This window comes from Trichechus manatus, unplaced genomic scaffold (genome assembly GCF_000243295.1).
Source record: "Trichechus manatus latirostris isolate Lorelei unplaced genomic scaffold, TriManLat1.0 scaffold00067, whole genome shotgun sequence".
NCBI classification, from domain to species: domain Eukaryota; kingdom Metazoa; phylum Chordata; class Mammalia; order Sirenia; family Trichechidae; genus Trichechus; species Trichechus manatus.
In genome coordinates this window covers 2,262,666-2,279,052 of record NW_004444003.1, presented here as the reverse complement: position 1 = coordinate 2,279,052, position 16,387 = coordinate 2,262,666, and the positions used below count along the sequence as shown (strand labels likewise).

The 16,387-nt window shown below is 40.7% G+C and overlaps 1 protein-coding gene across 4 annotated transcripts in view; it reads right to left on the bottom strand.

Moving 5' to 3' along the window:
* The window catches only part of FAM107B (family with sequence similarity 107 member B), a 270,432-nt gene that overhangs the window by 12,583 nt on the left and 241,462 nt on the right, over positions 1-16,387 (bottom strand). For 3 of the 4 annotated variants that reach the window (XM_004379674.2, XM_023734341.1, XM_023734340.1), the window contains one exon: positions 1,737-1,920. In XM_004379674.2, coding sequence (XP_004379731.1) covers positions 1,737-1,920 — 184 coding nt within the window. Of the gene's footprint in view, positions 1-1,736; positions 1,921-4,682; positions 4,790-16,387 lie in introns of those variants that run through there. The other variant, XM_023734339.1, reaches the window with a different exon arrangement.

Genomic DNA, 16,387 nt, shown 5'->3' with positions numbered 1-16,387 from the left:
CAGTAAGTGCTTCAAGTCCTCTTCACTTTCAGCAAGCAAGGTTGTGTCATCTGCGTAACACAGGTTGTTAATGAGTCTTCCTTCAATCCTGATGCCCATTCTTCATATAATCCAGCTTCTCAGATTATTTGCTCAGCGTACTGCTTGGATAGGTATGGTGAAAGGATACAACCCTGACGCACACCTTTCCTGACTTTAAACCACGCAGTATCCCCTTGTTCTGTTAGAACGACTGCCTCTTGATCTATGTACATGTTCCTCATGAGCACAATTAAGTGTTCTGGAATTCCCATTCTTCATAATGTTATCCATAATTTGTTATGATCCACACAGTCAAATGCCTTTGCATAGTCAACAGAACACTGGTAAGCATCTTTCTGGTATTCTCTGCTTTCAGCCAGGATCCATCTAGTATCAGCAACGGTATCCCTCATTCCATGTCCTCTTCTGAATCCAGCTTGAATTTCTGGGAGTTCTCTGTTAGTGTACTGCTGCAGCCACTTTTGAATGATCTTCAGCAAAATTTTACTTGTGTGTGATATTAATGATATTTTTGGGTCTGATATCCTAATAAATAAAGTAACCTTGTATCCTCAGCAATCCCAGTCTACTGGCCTTGCCCAAAATTACTTTAAAAAGCAGAGTACATCAGCTCAACATTCGAAATTATTCATGGCACAGATAGGGCTTACAAACTGCTTACAAATATAAGGTAAATGTTTTGCTCCTCTCCAAAGAAATTAGTAAGAATAGAAATGATGATAAAAGTCATTTAAAATGCTACTTAAAAACAAACCCCCCCCCCACAAAAAAGCACATTCCTATGTATTGCTAAATCTAATGTGGCTCTAGAGACTTCTCTCCGCTACGCATAAATGCTAAGATAGGCAGTATTTTCAATCTGATCCCTACGCTTTTGCAAATGTAAAAGAAATATTCAGAGATTTTACAATTTTAAGAATATATTTCTCGTCTACTTGGGAGACTCTCTTCTACCTTTAATTCAGTCCCTTCCACCCAAATTTTAAAGTATGCACACATTTCAGACAGGGAAACAGGACTGTGGAGCTCGGAATGTCACAGTGAGTGGCAGCTGCGCCTGCAGGGGCTTTACTCTATGGAGGAGTGACCAGGCTCAAGGATGCTAGAAGAAATAAAGAAGTCTTAATAAAATATGGAAAGAGCCCTGGTGGTGCAATGGTTAAGCACTCGGTTGCTAACAGAAAGGCTGGTAGTTAGAACCCACCCCAGTGGCTCTGCAGGGGAAAGACCTGGCGATCAGCTCCCATAAAGATTAAACCCAAAATCCACTGCCGTCAAGTCGATTCCGACTCAAAGCAACCCTATAGGACAGCGCAGAACTGCCCCATAGGGTTTTCAAGGCTGTAAATCTTTATAGAAGAAGATTGCCACATCTTTCTTCCGCGGAGCGGCTAGCGGGTTCAAACTGCCAACCTTTTGATTAGCAACCTAGTGCTTTAACCACTGTTACCACCAAAGCCTCCTGTAAAGATTACACACTAGGAAACCCTATGGGGTAGTTCTACTCTGTCACATGGGGTTGCTGAGTCGAAACCAACTCAACATCACTTAACAACAACAATTAAACACAGTCCAGAAAGAAAAAAAAAAATCTTTGAAGCCTTTGTAAACATAACTAAAATTAAACCTAATTATCTTAAAAGTCTCCTAAGGACTTCACTCAAGTTTCAACTTTGCTCAAGAAAACATCTTACCTTTTTTGATTCATAAGAAGTTCTCGGTGAAGATCTTGATGGTTCCGGGACGTTTTGACAGGATTGATTAGTTTCTGGGGCCTAATTAGTTCAGGATTGTCATCTTCTATGTAGTCTGCCTCAGCCATGATGTTTCTTGGAATGAGATAAGAGTCCTTAAGGTCTGTATCCTCAAATGGGCTGTCTGAAATAGAAAGAAGAGAAACACACATTTGTAGTCTTTTTTTCTAAGACTTCACTCACAAATACTGAGGCCCAGTACAGATGTGCACAGTATATCACACTGAAAGATGTCATCATCCCGGTCCACTTCTATACTTCACTGATAAATCTGCTAAAGCTTTCTCAAAGTGACTGGGGAGTACAAGGTAAGAGAAGAATGTCTGCCTTGTTCTGTGCTGCCTGTGACTAAATAAGGGAGCCAAACAACAGGACCAGAGTCTCGGGGTGAGTCATGGTCAATCACACCTTAGAGTTTCAGGTCACACAGGATGCTTCCTATCTTAGCAACGTAATCACAACGAGCATGTGGTCACCAGGTCCAGGTCCTTTACTGCTTCCTTCTGCCTCAGCAAATATGTGCTATAAATGTACAAAGAGCCCTGGCGGCACAGTGGTTAAGCACTCAGGCTGCTAACCAAAAGGTAGGCAGTTCGAACTCATCAGTCACTCCACGAAAGGAAGATGTGGCAACCTGCTTCCGTAAAGATTACGCCTTCGAAATCCTATGGGGTTGTTCTACTCTGTCCTATAGGGTTGCTATGAGTTGGAATCTACTCAGCAGCAATGGGTTTGGTTTTTGGTATAAATGTACAAAAACCTGACTACCCTGCATCGACGATGAGGGCTTTCTAGAGCCCAGAGCAGTGCTCCTTACTCTGTGATGCTACGGACTGTCCTCCTTCTCCCCTTACTTGAGTGCTTTGTGGGCTATATCCTGTTCCTATCCTTTCAGGTCTTTCCTCAAACGTCACCTCCTCAGAGAGGCCTGACCTCCTGACCACCATGTTTAATACTGCAATCCCACCCCTACCCCCAGCACATCCCTGCTTTATCCACACTACATGTTTTACTTAGAGCATAGGGAGCTCTGGTGGCACAGTGGTTAAAGCATTCGGCTGCTAACCCAAAGGTTGGCAGTTGGAACCCACCAACTGCTCCAGAAAGATGTAACAGTCTGCTTCTGTAAAGATTACAGCCTGGGAAACCTTATGGGTCAGTTCTACTCTGTCCTATTAGGGTCACTATGAGTCGGAATCAACTCAATGGCAACCGGTTTGGTTTGGTTTGGCTCTACCCACAGGGCCTAGAACAGTGCCTGGTACATAATAGGCACTCAATAATATACTAGTGGAAGGAAGGGAGGGAGGCTGACTTACAGCAAGAGCCTGCCTCCCCAGGCTTTCTGTTGTTGCTGTTGCTAGAGCGAGGTGTGGAGGGGCAATTATTACTGGAGTATGTCAGAAAGTACAACTTGATGTAACACCTGGACAAAGTCACTTAACCCTCTGGGCCTTGGATTCCTGATCAGTAAGGGACAGATAAGGATCCCTATAGTCCCTCCCCCTTGTTCATTTTTTAACTGCTCATTCTATGTTCAAGTGTGTGTCTCCTCCCCAATAAAAGAGGTTCCTGGAGAGCAGGGTATATGTCTCCTTCTTCCTTATACCCCTGTAACTAGCTACCTAGGGCAATGTGCGACACGTAAAGGGTGCTCGTGAGTATGCGTTACATTTAATAAGACAGAAGAAAAAAGCAATGGCGGCCAAGAGCTGGGAGGAACAAGCTTGGCGGAGCATCACGCTGAAAACAACCCCTGCTGGTCCACCTGGTGAGCGTCTAGCTGCTGTAGACCCTTAGGCACACCTCTTGGTGCTGACCCCATGCCTGCTCCTCTGCCCCCAAAACAAACCTGGCAAATATTTCTAGATAATTAACACACCGTTTTGTCCTTGTATGGCGACGTTATTTTCCAAACCAAAAATCAGACACAGGGTCTGACTACAGGGCAGAATATCTTGCCCTTGGACCTTCCCTAGAAAATCCAGAGCACACAATTACTAATTCTTTGGCTATTTCTATGCCACAAACATTAAGAGCCTGTAGACAGGCCCATCAGTCAGCTTGGAATGCCTGCAGTGAGTAGCTAGCGGCAGCAGGAGAGCTGGAAGGCCTGCCTCAAGGGCCTAATTTCACGTTCTGAGGTGGAGGGGGTCACTGCAAGTTTTTACACCGTTAAATAGTATCGAATTGCATCTTAAGCAGTATGCACTGAAAACCACCTGATAAGAATTCTGCCTTTAATTTCTGCTTATCAACAAACGGAAGTGATTACAAAATTTTACTATCTCAGAAGATAAGGAAATGCCATCCTTACGGATGGCGTTTGATCCTTGCTGTTTATATTTTTCCCTTTCAAAGTTTATTCTAGGCCCAGCTCTATGCCTATCCCAGATACTATATGTTAACTACCTAGCGAATTACCATTCCCACTGAAAAATTTCACAACTGGGCTAATAAAACAAACATTTATTGCAGCTGAGTTTCCCCATTATACTGTTTTGGCTCAAACATTAAGTCTCAAAGCTACAAGTAGTTCATTTGCATATTACCCCATCAAAAAGATAAAGTTCAAAATCTAATCCTGAGATTTAAAAACCAGAATTTAGAGATTAAGCTATTTTTCATGTTTACCTAAATATTTAAAATCTAATCCTACCCAGAAGTACTAATAATTGAATCCTTTTTATAACAATCTCGTGAAATACATAGTTTATAGGTGTACTATAACCAACCAAACATTAAACAATTAAATTTCTGAACTGCTACAACAACTTCTGGAAAGTTAAAAATAATTTCAAGGCATTATTTAAGAAAATTTGTTTCCCAGGCTGTGTCTAGCAGATTCTAGCAACCCTCTGGCAATACCCTGTGAAATTCAAGTACATGAGACTGCAGGCTGGCCAACTCCAGGCCTGCGTTAAGCTGACAATAGAAAAGCGCTCCTTAGATCCACCTCCGTCTCCCCACTCCTACTGTTCCAGGCAGGGAGGATGAACCTGAGGAGAAAGGTTAAGAGAGAGGAGTGTGAGTAGAAGACGGAAATTTCTCCCAAACAGCAAATGACTTCATATGACAAACTCCTGACTTGCCCGGCCCTGGGGCAAATCTAAAAATTCAGTCTTGGATCAGGAGACAGTGAACCCATGTGGTAACCAAAGGCATATAGACAAGTGACCAGGGGACCTTGGTGGCCACAAACCCGGTACACCAAGGCTTAAAAACAATGCCCAATCAGAACAATCTGGCATAGGCACAGACATGTTCTTTTTTCACACTCTGCCCAACTCCACTACTCCTGTACAAGAGTCCCCTTTCAACTCCCTAGGTCGGCCATTTAAAAATACATGGAAACTCTCAATAAATTTTCTGCAAATATGCTGCTGCACAAATGCCAAACACTGACGCTCTTGGGAAAATATCAAACTTATTTTCTCATCAGTTTTATCATCCCCAAAATATGTATTTTTTCCAAATAAGGCAAATATTTCATATTGAGGAAATGGGAATGGAGGAGGGACAGACGACTTTCGAGGGGAAGAAATATCAGAAACACAGAACATATGCCAAAAGTAAAGATAACTGGTCCGGGTGAGAACATGACCAGTCAGTAGTGGCGATAGCTCCACAATAACTAGGTGCCAGGAGTGAGAACGGCTATTTTCATTACAACCAGTGGAACAGTAGTAATGCCTCGCCCTGACTCTCAGCACTGTTGGTCAAAGTACACACCAATGGCATTTTGTCACTTAGAGATACTCCACAAAAGGAATCCATTTTGGAGTCACCGTGTATTTGCCTCATGGCAAACACATGTACATCAGAATAGAACTGTGCTCCACAGGGTCTTCAATGGCTGATTTTTGAGAAGTAAGTCACCAGGTCCTTCTTCCAAGGTGCCTCTGGGTGAATTCGAACTCCAACCTTTTGCTTAGCAGTCAAGCACGTAACCTATGTGCCTGGGTGGTGTCTGGTTGCTAAAGGTTAGAGGTTCAAGTCAACCCAGAGGAGCCTCAGAAAAAAGGACTGGCAATGTACTTCTGAAAAATTAGTCAATGAAAACCACATCAAGCATAGTACTACTCTAATACCTGAGGGGTTGCCATGTCAGAATCAACTCAACAGAAAATGGGTTTTGTTTTGGGTTTTTTTTTTTTGGTGTATTTGCCCTAGATGTCACACATAAAGCTTTTCAACATCATTTAATCTTCACATCACAGTCCTATGAGACAGGAATTATTACTCCCCACAGCCTCCAAATGAGGCTAATGAGTAGAAGAGCACAGGCTCTAGATTGGGCTAACCGGGGTCCAAATTCCAGTTTTTTCATTTACTGTAAGGGGTGACCTAAGGCAAGTCTCCTCATCGGTTTAAAAAGGAGTGACAGGCTATCTCATAACGCTGTTATGAAGAATAAATGAGAAATGCATACAAAACACAGTGTCTAGAACAATGAATGCCACCTTTTATTAGTGCTGTCATTGGTAACAAATAACAATAAATTAGTAACAATAACATTGTTATCACTGCCTCAGGTTACACAGCTATTAAGCAGGCAGGACCAGTGCTTGAACTTGAGCCTGATTCCCAAGGGATGTTCTTAAGCATTCCATTCTTCTGGACTGGAATAACAGGCGGAAAGAAATGGGTTTGACTTTAACACGATGATTTCATCTGTCTCTCAGAAAGATTTCACAAGCTTTTTAACAGCATAGCTTTACAATTCCGCACAGAAAACATCTTGCATAAGATCACATCAAAGTGGGGACAGGGTACAGAAGAAACATTTTCTTAAAATGTAAAAACGTTTTTATAAGAATGTTCATAGCAGGACTATTCATAATTGCCAAAAACTGGAAGTAACCCAAATGTCCATTAACAATAGGACAGATAAATTGTAGTGTGTTTATATAATGCAATACTATACAGTAATGAAAAATGAACAAACTACAATTACATGTAGCACAATAGCATCAGCAGGGCTGAGTCTCATAAATCTAATGAGCAAAAGAAGCCAGACACAAAAGAGTGTATACTGGATGATTCCATGTATATAATGTTCAAAAACAGGTAAAACCAACCTCTGATGTTAGATGTCAGAATAATGGTTATCTGGGAGTAGGTACTAAGTAGAGGGAGTAAAAGGGGGACTTCTGGGGTAATGTTCTGTTTCCTGATACAGGTGTGTTCACCTGAAAAATTCATCAGTTTTTTTTTTTTTTGCTTATGCACTTCTCTGCATATGCTATGCTTCAATAAATATAGTACATATTAAATAACTATTAAAATTACTATCTAGAGATCACTTGGTTGCTGCTGCATTATAACAACTTTGTTATTTCATCCATTTTAAACCATGTTCAGTCCATGAGAAGTAATAGGTATAGTGGAAAAGAGCACATGGTTTGAAGACCACCATTCTGGATTAAAATCCTGGTTCTGTCACTTACCAGTTATGTGATTTTGTACAAATTATTTAACCTGAGTCTTGATTTCTTCAACTGTAAACTGGAGATTGCATATCTACTTTTGCAGTATTGTTGTAAGCATTAAGGAAAACTTATGGAAATTTTCTACCATACAAATACCTTCTAGCTTACCAATGCCCAGTGCTTTGCTAAAAAGAGGAGTTTCCTATATTCCTCAGTTATAACAAGCTCAAAGCCAAAGTAAAAGTAGGAAAAAAGCAATTCTTGAATAACCTGGCTTTGCTAGAAAGCTAGAGATTCAAACTAACTAGAAACCATCAGAAGATAAAAATATAAAGAGAAAATGAAAACAAAGACACTGGGGTTATGCGGAAAAGAAGTCTCTAGGTAGAACAAAACTAATACAAAATAAATAAAAATACATTAAGTTGCTGGAGTGAGGAAGGAATAAAAATGGTTTAAGAGGTGAATAAAATCCTTCAAGGGCCCTTAGCCAACTATCACATCCCCTTGGCAGGAGGGTGATACTTTGTGATTTTTTCACTCAAATACCCAAACAACCCTTGCACACCCCCCACGCTCCATCTGCAGAGCAGATTCTAGAACTCCCTGAGAACTATGCTAATTCTGTGAGTAGTGAGTGATGGGAGGGAGAATTGCTAGTCAGCCTTGGCCAACAGCACACATGAAAGGAAGAGAAGAAGCCCATACTTTCAGAATTCACAGCAGTGCAGTAGTGACACTTAGCTCAGTTGCATGTAGACAGCCCAAAAAAAAGAGCAATTAAGAGAGGAGAAGCCTATTACACTTCTTGGTTCTGCATGTCCCAGCCTAGTTAATCCTACCTAAGGTGCAAAACCACAGAATGGTTATCAACCACACAGATGCATTTGGGTTTATTCCCAAGAAAATGGCTGGGTCTGGGTATTAATCTAAAGTCATTTCAATCTGAGCAGGGCCTTGGAAAATATCCTTCTTCAAATTGCTATCTACACTGTTGACTGTGCCAACTGGTCAGATATTCTTTCAGACAAAAGGTCCTGTGCTTCTGGCCCTCTAGGTTTCTTCACAAGGGCTGTGATGTACTCCTAAAGGAAAGCTGAGACAGCCAATGACAAATGCCACCAGTGGATCACTAACAGATTACACAAAACAAATGCTGTTCAACAAACACTACCTGCAAACATTTACCACCTGCCCAGGGCATACAATCATGAGCGGGCACCAGGGAAGAGGTGGTTGTTGTTGTTGAGTGTCATCAAGTCAATTTCGACTCATAGTGACCCTACAGAACAGAGCGGAACTGCTCCATAGGGTTTCATTGGCTGTAATCTTTACAAGAACACATCACCAGATTTTTCTCTCACGGAGACACTTGTGGGTTCGAACTGCTGACCTTTCAGTTAGCAGCCAAGCGCTTAACCACTGTGCCACCAAGGCTCCTAGGGAAGAGGTAGAGCCCCCATAACAACAAGGTTTGTTTCTATTTGCATACATAATAGTTCATGTCCAGGAGGTTTTCCTCAAGAGTCCTAAGGCTCCAGGCTTCTTAGGTTACAGTCTCCTCAGTCTCTCCCTGAAATTTGATGCTGCTGACCATCTCCTTCTCAGTTTGGAAAGCCCAAACCAAAACACCCGTTGGCCGTCAAGTCGATTCCGACTCCTAGCAACCCTAAAGGACAGAGTAGAACTGCTCCATTGGGTTTCCAAGGAGCGGCTGGTGGATTCGACCTGCCGACCTTTTGGTTAGCAGCTGTAGCTCTTAACCACTAAGCCACCAGGGCTCCAGTTTGAAAATTTGTCCCTTTAAAAACCTCCTCTTGGTTCTCCTCTCCATTTTTGCCCAAACTTCCTCCTCTAAGACTCAGTCCCTAGCCTTATACTCTCCTCACCGTCCTTCCTTTGGAGACCACACAGGGACTTACCCTCCTACTATGTGAAGCTCGCAAACAGATGGCCCGACTCTTAACTCATTTTTATCCACAGACACATCTCAGTGTACCTTCTGCATACTGCTCCACTAAATTTGATCAGTTAATGCTCGGACCAAGCCTAGGACAGCAGGGCTCAGATTTATGGAAGGGGCCAAAATGGGGGGAGGGCAGCAAGCAGATACATCATTCCATGCTTTGAACAAGTTCCCTGTGCTAATTTGATCTTGAAGGAGCTCAGAACTAGTTACAAATTTCCTGCTTCTCTTGATAAGATCAGTATAGGGAACCAAATGCCCATTTTTCTAACCAGCAGACTATACTAAAAAACAAACCTGTTGCCATGGAGTGGATTCCAACTCACAGAGATCCAACAGGACAGAGTAGAACTGCCCCACAGGGTTTCTAAGGAACAGCTGGTGGATTCGAACTGCTGACCTTTTGGTTAGCAGCCACAGCTCTTAACTACTGTGCCACCAAGGCTCCAACCAGCAGATTATACTCCCCCTTAAATAAATGACATAATAAAACTCTCACCAAAAGTTCATAACCCTAATTACTGTGCATGAGCACTGAGTTTTTTGCCACAGAAAAATAACTCAGATTGGTGTCTGGTGAGGAATAAATATTAGTGCTTTGGCTTGATAGATACTCTCATGAAGTAATTAGTACTTCATTAATATACAGCAAATTAATCTGAACGAACCTCTAAGCAACTGAAATACTGCCCAATTAACAGATTTCTTTAATAATTGATTACCTTAAGCTCCCTGGCTTTAAAATTGCCTTAGACTGGTAAATTACACTTATCAAATAACATCTGATGGATGCCTATTAAGTGATTCAGTTTCTCTCTCCTTGATGAAATCTGGAGTTTAAGGACCCTTGATTTTATCAGTGAAGAGTGTTCTGTGGCCTCACAGTGTCACCCAGTGGTAAAAGGCACAGTTCACATCCAGAGTGGCTGTTGCTTCTTAAATAATTGTCACATGTATTTTTTTTTTCCTAAAAAGAACAGGAAAAAAAAATTTTTTTTTAAATGCCACTAAGAAAATTTGACTATGCAGATGTTTAAAAACATGGGACTGGCACCAGAAGACAGCCACTCTACCTCCAAAGTTACTTGTGTATAACCTACTGCCGTGGAGTCGATTCTGACTCATAGCAACCCTACAGGACAAAGTAGAACTACCCCATAGGGTTTCTAAGGCTATAAATTATGGAGGTAGACTGCCACATCTTTCTCCCGAACCTCAGCTGATGGGTTCAGCTGACCTTTCCCTCAGTTAGTAGCCAAGCGCTTAACCACTGTGCAACCAGGGCTCCTTTGGAGGATCATATAGTAGTGTGCAAATCTGAGCTTTGAAGAGGCTCTAACCCTCCACCTGAAGGCACACATGGTGAAGTACTTGTGACTCAGGGAGCAGTGAAGCCACGGATCATCCTTGCTCACTGTTTTACTGTCTATCCTTCCTGCTTTGCTTGTCTACCATTTGATCACTTAAATTCTCAAAAGTTCAGTTCCTCCAGAACAAAGAAAATAAAAACCACCCACTTCCACCCCCAGACTGGCTATCTGGGTTTAAAAAATTAAAAAATAATAAGTCTTATGAGAAGCTTAATAAACTGAAAATAATTTAACTACCCAACAACAAATCTGTAAAATAAGACTAGACCAGATGACCCTTAAGATCCCTTACTAGTTCTAAAACCAAAAAAAAACCCAACAAAACCCGTTGCCATCAAGTCAATTCCGACTCATAGCGACCCTACAGGACAGAGTAGAGCTGCACCATTGAGTTTCCAAGGAGCGCCTGGTGGATTCAAACTGCTGACCTTTTGGTGAGCACCTGTAGCATTTAACCACTACACTATCAGGGTTTCCTTACTAGTTCTAAAGTTGTATTAATAAAGAAGAGTTCAGCTTCTCTGCTGGTTTCCACAGGGAGAATATAACCAAGGGCTGCAGAGTTCAGGCCCCAATGTTAGGTAATAACCCCAGCCAGCCTGACCTGAAGAGGGCACTCCTTAGATTCCGTACATATCCCTCGTTGACCTCCAGTCCTCCTTACCCCTGTTCCCAGGGATCACTGGATCCTCCACATGAAATCTACTTTAAGCGGGATTTCTGGTAGTGATGCTGAATTTCCCCAGAAGCATCCACCCTCACTCCAAGTTCCCTGGAAGAGTTTTAACTACTTGGCCTAAGGCTAGAAAGGCTCACATAGGAATGGACAATGGACTAGACCTTTTTAGACCAAAACTCTAAATCTGGAGGCTTTTAGACATCAGTCAAGAAAAACTTTTTTCTTCTTCTAATTAAGACCCTTGAACTAGCAGCAATCACACACACAATGAATAAAAATAAAATAATGCTTATTCTTTTTTGTGTATAACTACCTATATCGGGTACATATTACACCATAATTAATAGTTTAAATCTTAAAAACTACCTTGAAATCCAAGTTAGAATCTAGCCCTATTACTACTTCCCTAGTTTCTCTTGACACAGCTTTGCCCACTCTATCATAATCCATGGATATTCTTCTTGCCTACCCCCGACTAACGCCCAAACATACATGAGTTTAAAAAAAAAAAAAAAAGTTAATGACAAAGTTTTTTCTCCTCATTCTCTTACATTTAGAAAATCAGTGTCTATCCTCATATATTATGTATAAAAAGATAAATTTTACTACTACCTCTCTGAAGAGTTTTTTAGCCTATTAATTCCACTTCCAGGAGTTTATCTCAAAGAAACAATCACAGACATACACAAAAATTTATGTATAAGAATAGTTATCTAAGCACGATCTGTGATAGTGAAAAATGGAAACCACTTAAATATCTAATAATAAAATACAATGCAGCTTAAAAATCAGATTAAACAATAAAAGGAACATATTAATGATGTATTAAAAAGGAGGAAAATATCAGTATGCCCTTTATTTTATAAAAATAAAAGCATGAGTGTGTGTATGTGTGTGCAAAAGAATATGCTGTCATCATTAGTTGCTGTCAATTCTGACTCACGACAATCCCATGAGTGCAGAGCAGAACTACTCCACGTGGTTTTCAAAGCTGTGACCTTCTGAAAGCAGATCACCAGGCCTTTCTTCCAAGGCGCTTCTGGATGGGTTTGAACCACCAACCTTTCAGCTAGTAGCCACGCACTTAACCTTTTGTGCCACCCAGGGACTCAGTACAAAAGCATAGCATAGTGTTATTCAAAGTGGAGTCCCAGGATCAGCAGCATCAATCAGCATCACTTTGGAATTTGTTAAATGCAAATACTCTACCTGAGATCTACAGACTTAGAATCTCGGTAGGTGGGGTCCAGTAATCTATGTTTTAATCATGTTCACCATGTGCCACATAACCTTTGAGGCAGACTCTAAAATTAGCTCCATTTTACAGATGGGGAAATTGAGGCAAACAGTAATTCACCTAAAGCTACAAACCTCATAAAGGGCAGAGTCGCTCAGCTAGCTCCAGAATCCATGCTCTTAGCCATTCCGCTGCACTGCCTCTCCATATTAACTCTCTTATTTGGAAGCCTGGTCTTTCTCCTAAATTGACCGCATGGTGCATCTCACCAGTTGTTTCATCTTCTTCATCGTGTTTTAGTGTTAACTGATTTTGAGATGTCTTTTTGGCATTATCACTAGCACCACCATTAACAAACCTCTTGTTGAATCTCTGAATGACATCTCTGAAGGCTATAAAAATATGTTTAGATTTAAGTGAACATTAAAATACCAGCATCACATTAGGAGAAACTTTAATCGCCATCAACTACAGCATGGATCACATGAAACTGAATAAAGATGGAAGGCATTTCTAATTCCAGCTAAAGGGGAGTTGCCATGTGGTAATCTCATAAACAGTTTGTAAACGATGTAGCCTACCATCTTGAATAGGAGTCCTGGTGGCACAATAGTTAAGTGCTCAGCTGCTAACTAAAAGGTTGGTGGTTCGAACCCATCCAGTGGCTCTGTGGGAGAAAAGACCTGGCAATCTGCTCCCATGAAGATTACAGCCTAGAAAACTCTATGGGGCAGCTCTACTCTGTCACACGGGGCCACTATAAGTCGGAATTGACTCAATAGCACCTAAGAACAACAATCAGCTTGAAATTATGCAATTTTTATTAATTTCTTTTAAGTTTTTGATTTCTGCATTATTTCAAAATATGCACATAAAGTAAAACTTAAATTTTTGTATTATGCTATTTTGTAGTCACAAAATTCAAATTTGCAGAAAAAGTTATCACACCTTATTCCTAAAGTACAAATTCCTGAATAAAAAGGTCTCCCTTGGTACTTTTACTGTTATTTTTCTAAGGAAAAAAACATCTCATTAATTTCAGGAAACTACAAAGTGGATGGATTGCGAAGATGGCTGATTTAGGCCTAGTCGTTCCTGAGAGGAAGGAAACTACACAGACCAGAAAAAACTTTCTGCTGGATGAGTTTTCAAAGACCTCAAATATTCTTGTCTTCAAGTGTTGAACAGTAATTCCACAAACTTTATGACCTTCCCCAAATGACAAAACTAATATTTTCCAAAGAAGAGACTCTACCTTCCAAAGGACTTAATGACAAAGACTTTAGGCTGGAAGGAACACAGAGATCATCTGTTCAATTTCCTCATTATTACAGATGAGGAAACTGAGGCTCAGAGGAATGAAATTATTTGGCTAAATTCACAGATGGGGTGGCAAAGCCTGGACTAGGACCGAGGTTTGACTCTGGATCTATACTTAACTATGCTACACTACTTCTCATTCCTATTACTATCTTAACTCTAAATCCGTTGCTGTCAAGCCAATTCTGACTCATAGTTGCCCTATAGGACAGAGCAGAGCTGCTGTATAGGCTTTCCAAGGAGCGGCTGGTGGATATGCATTGCCAATCTTTTGGTTAGCAGCCGAGCTTTTAAACACTGCACCACCAGGGCTCCCCTGCTACCTTAAAATTTCCAAATTGATTTTCTAAACGTTTTAGTGATTTTTCTGGCATTTGTCCTTGGCATTACTACTAACATACCACTAACATTACTTCTTGGTGAATACCTGGATGGCATCTTTGAAGGCTATAAAAATGTTTAAATTACGTGTACTTTAATAACAGCACCACAGATAAACGCGCTCCTATATCCTGCTAAATTTAGAATAGTACTAAATCATTATGATGATTTTTTTTTTTTAAAGCCTCTCAAGGTAGGAAGAAACTACCCTTTCGTCTTCTTTTACTTGAGACATTAGCATTGAGCAACTACAATGTTAACAAAAACCAGTGACTGCTCAGGCACAGGACCTTTAGACACCCTCTTCATATTCTCTACTTACCATCTCATCTTCCTCCTACGAAAACCTACCCTTCCTCAAGCACCAGCATCCAGGATAAAATTAAATAACAAATTACTGAGAAAGTGAAAATCAGCCCTACCAACACCAGAGAAGTAAAGATTGGCTTCAGTGACAACCAGACCCCAATATTCCCGAAAGAACATAAAGAATGTTCAGAACAGGGTACAAGGAGCCCATTCTACCCCTAGAAAAATGACTATACATACCCTTTTTCTCACTAACATTTATGACTGCTAATTCTCTACTAAATGACAATTCTAAACTCACTTTAATCTCCTGCTTCCTAGATAAAAACTGTTAGGATACCCAATCACTGGTCTGTGCCTGCTTCTTGGAAACATCCAATCCGGATCTGGCCTCATTTCCCTAACCCTTCCTTTGAATCACCCAGAATAAGCACAGATCCTACTCTGCCTTCCCAAGGTTCCTCTGGGGTACAATCACCCCTGCTGCACCAAGCTAAATAAACCAAGTTTTTCTATGACTACAGGTATGTTCCTGATGGCTTTCTCCAGATGGGATTCAACACATTTTTGTCTTAGTAAGTTACTAGTAATGTGTGGTAGAACAGAAAGAACTCTAAATAAAAGGTCTACAAATCTAAGTCCTGGCTGTATCACTTCTCTCGGTCTCCTTCCTCCTTGGTACAATGACACCCAATAAGCCTATTATTTTTACAATTTTTCATTTCAAATCTGCTATATTTCAGCCATATTGTGGGTCAAATAGGTTTGTTTCTAAGGCAGAATATGCTCTGACTTCCAATTATCTGACTTACTATTTCATTTTTGAAATACAGCACAGTTAAGAGTTTGTCTCGAAAACCTTATTTTTCACTCTTTAAGAAAAAAGATAGACCTTCATGCCAGAAACAATGGTTGTGATTATGATTTTCTGTATGTTTAAATGTTTCATAATTAAAAGAACAAGAGTGACTCATTTGATTTGTACTTCCAAGATGAAAAATTAGTGTGAGGATTGGGGCATGTCTCTGTCTGGGTCTTTGGAGGATTGTCTGTCTCTAACTAAACCTCAGAGAGCAGCTATTTACATAGCCTACATACTTTTAATAAAAGTTTGTTTTCCTACCTACTTCTCTTCAGTCTACCTTGTGAGCTTTCTGTGAACAACAAATAACAGGTCTTATTATGAGGACACCAAAACCAAGACAGGAATAGCAAACCAACAGTTGTCAGCAAGATCAAAATCAAGAGAATTCACTCATTTACTTAAACACTGTGTACTATGCACTAGCAATGATTTATGCCCTAAAGACGTAGAGAGGATTAAAACATCATCCCTGACATCAAGGAATTCACACTGTAGTGAAGAAGACAGGCATAAACAATAAATACAGTGTGAGAGACAGCAACAGCATAATATGTACACCTTAGCGATGGAAGTATAGGAAGGTTTCAGAGAGAAGACATTCTTAGACTGTACCTTCTTTGAATTCCAGAAGGGGGAAGGTTTTTCCACTGTAGACTATATTAGTGAGGATGCTTTGGGCTGCAGGTAACAACACCTAACTAAAAGTAGATTAAACCATTAAAAAAAAAAAAAGTTGCCATGAAGTTGATTCTGACTCATGGCAACCCCATGTGTGTCGGAGTTGAACTATAACTCCATAGGGTTTTCAATGGATGATTTTTCGGAAGGCGCTTCTGGGTGGACTTGAAGCTCCAGCTTTTGGGTTAGCAGCCAAGAGCATTAATCATTTACATATCCAGGCAGGACTCACACAAGGATCCATTCACTCACACAAGAATTCTGGAGTCATACAACCCAAGGCTGCTTCAGAGCTCAGTGATATCTTCAAGGACCTGGGCTCTTCATATCTTTTTGCTCTGCCTCAACAGCTTC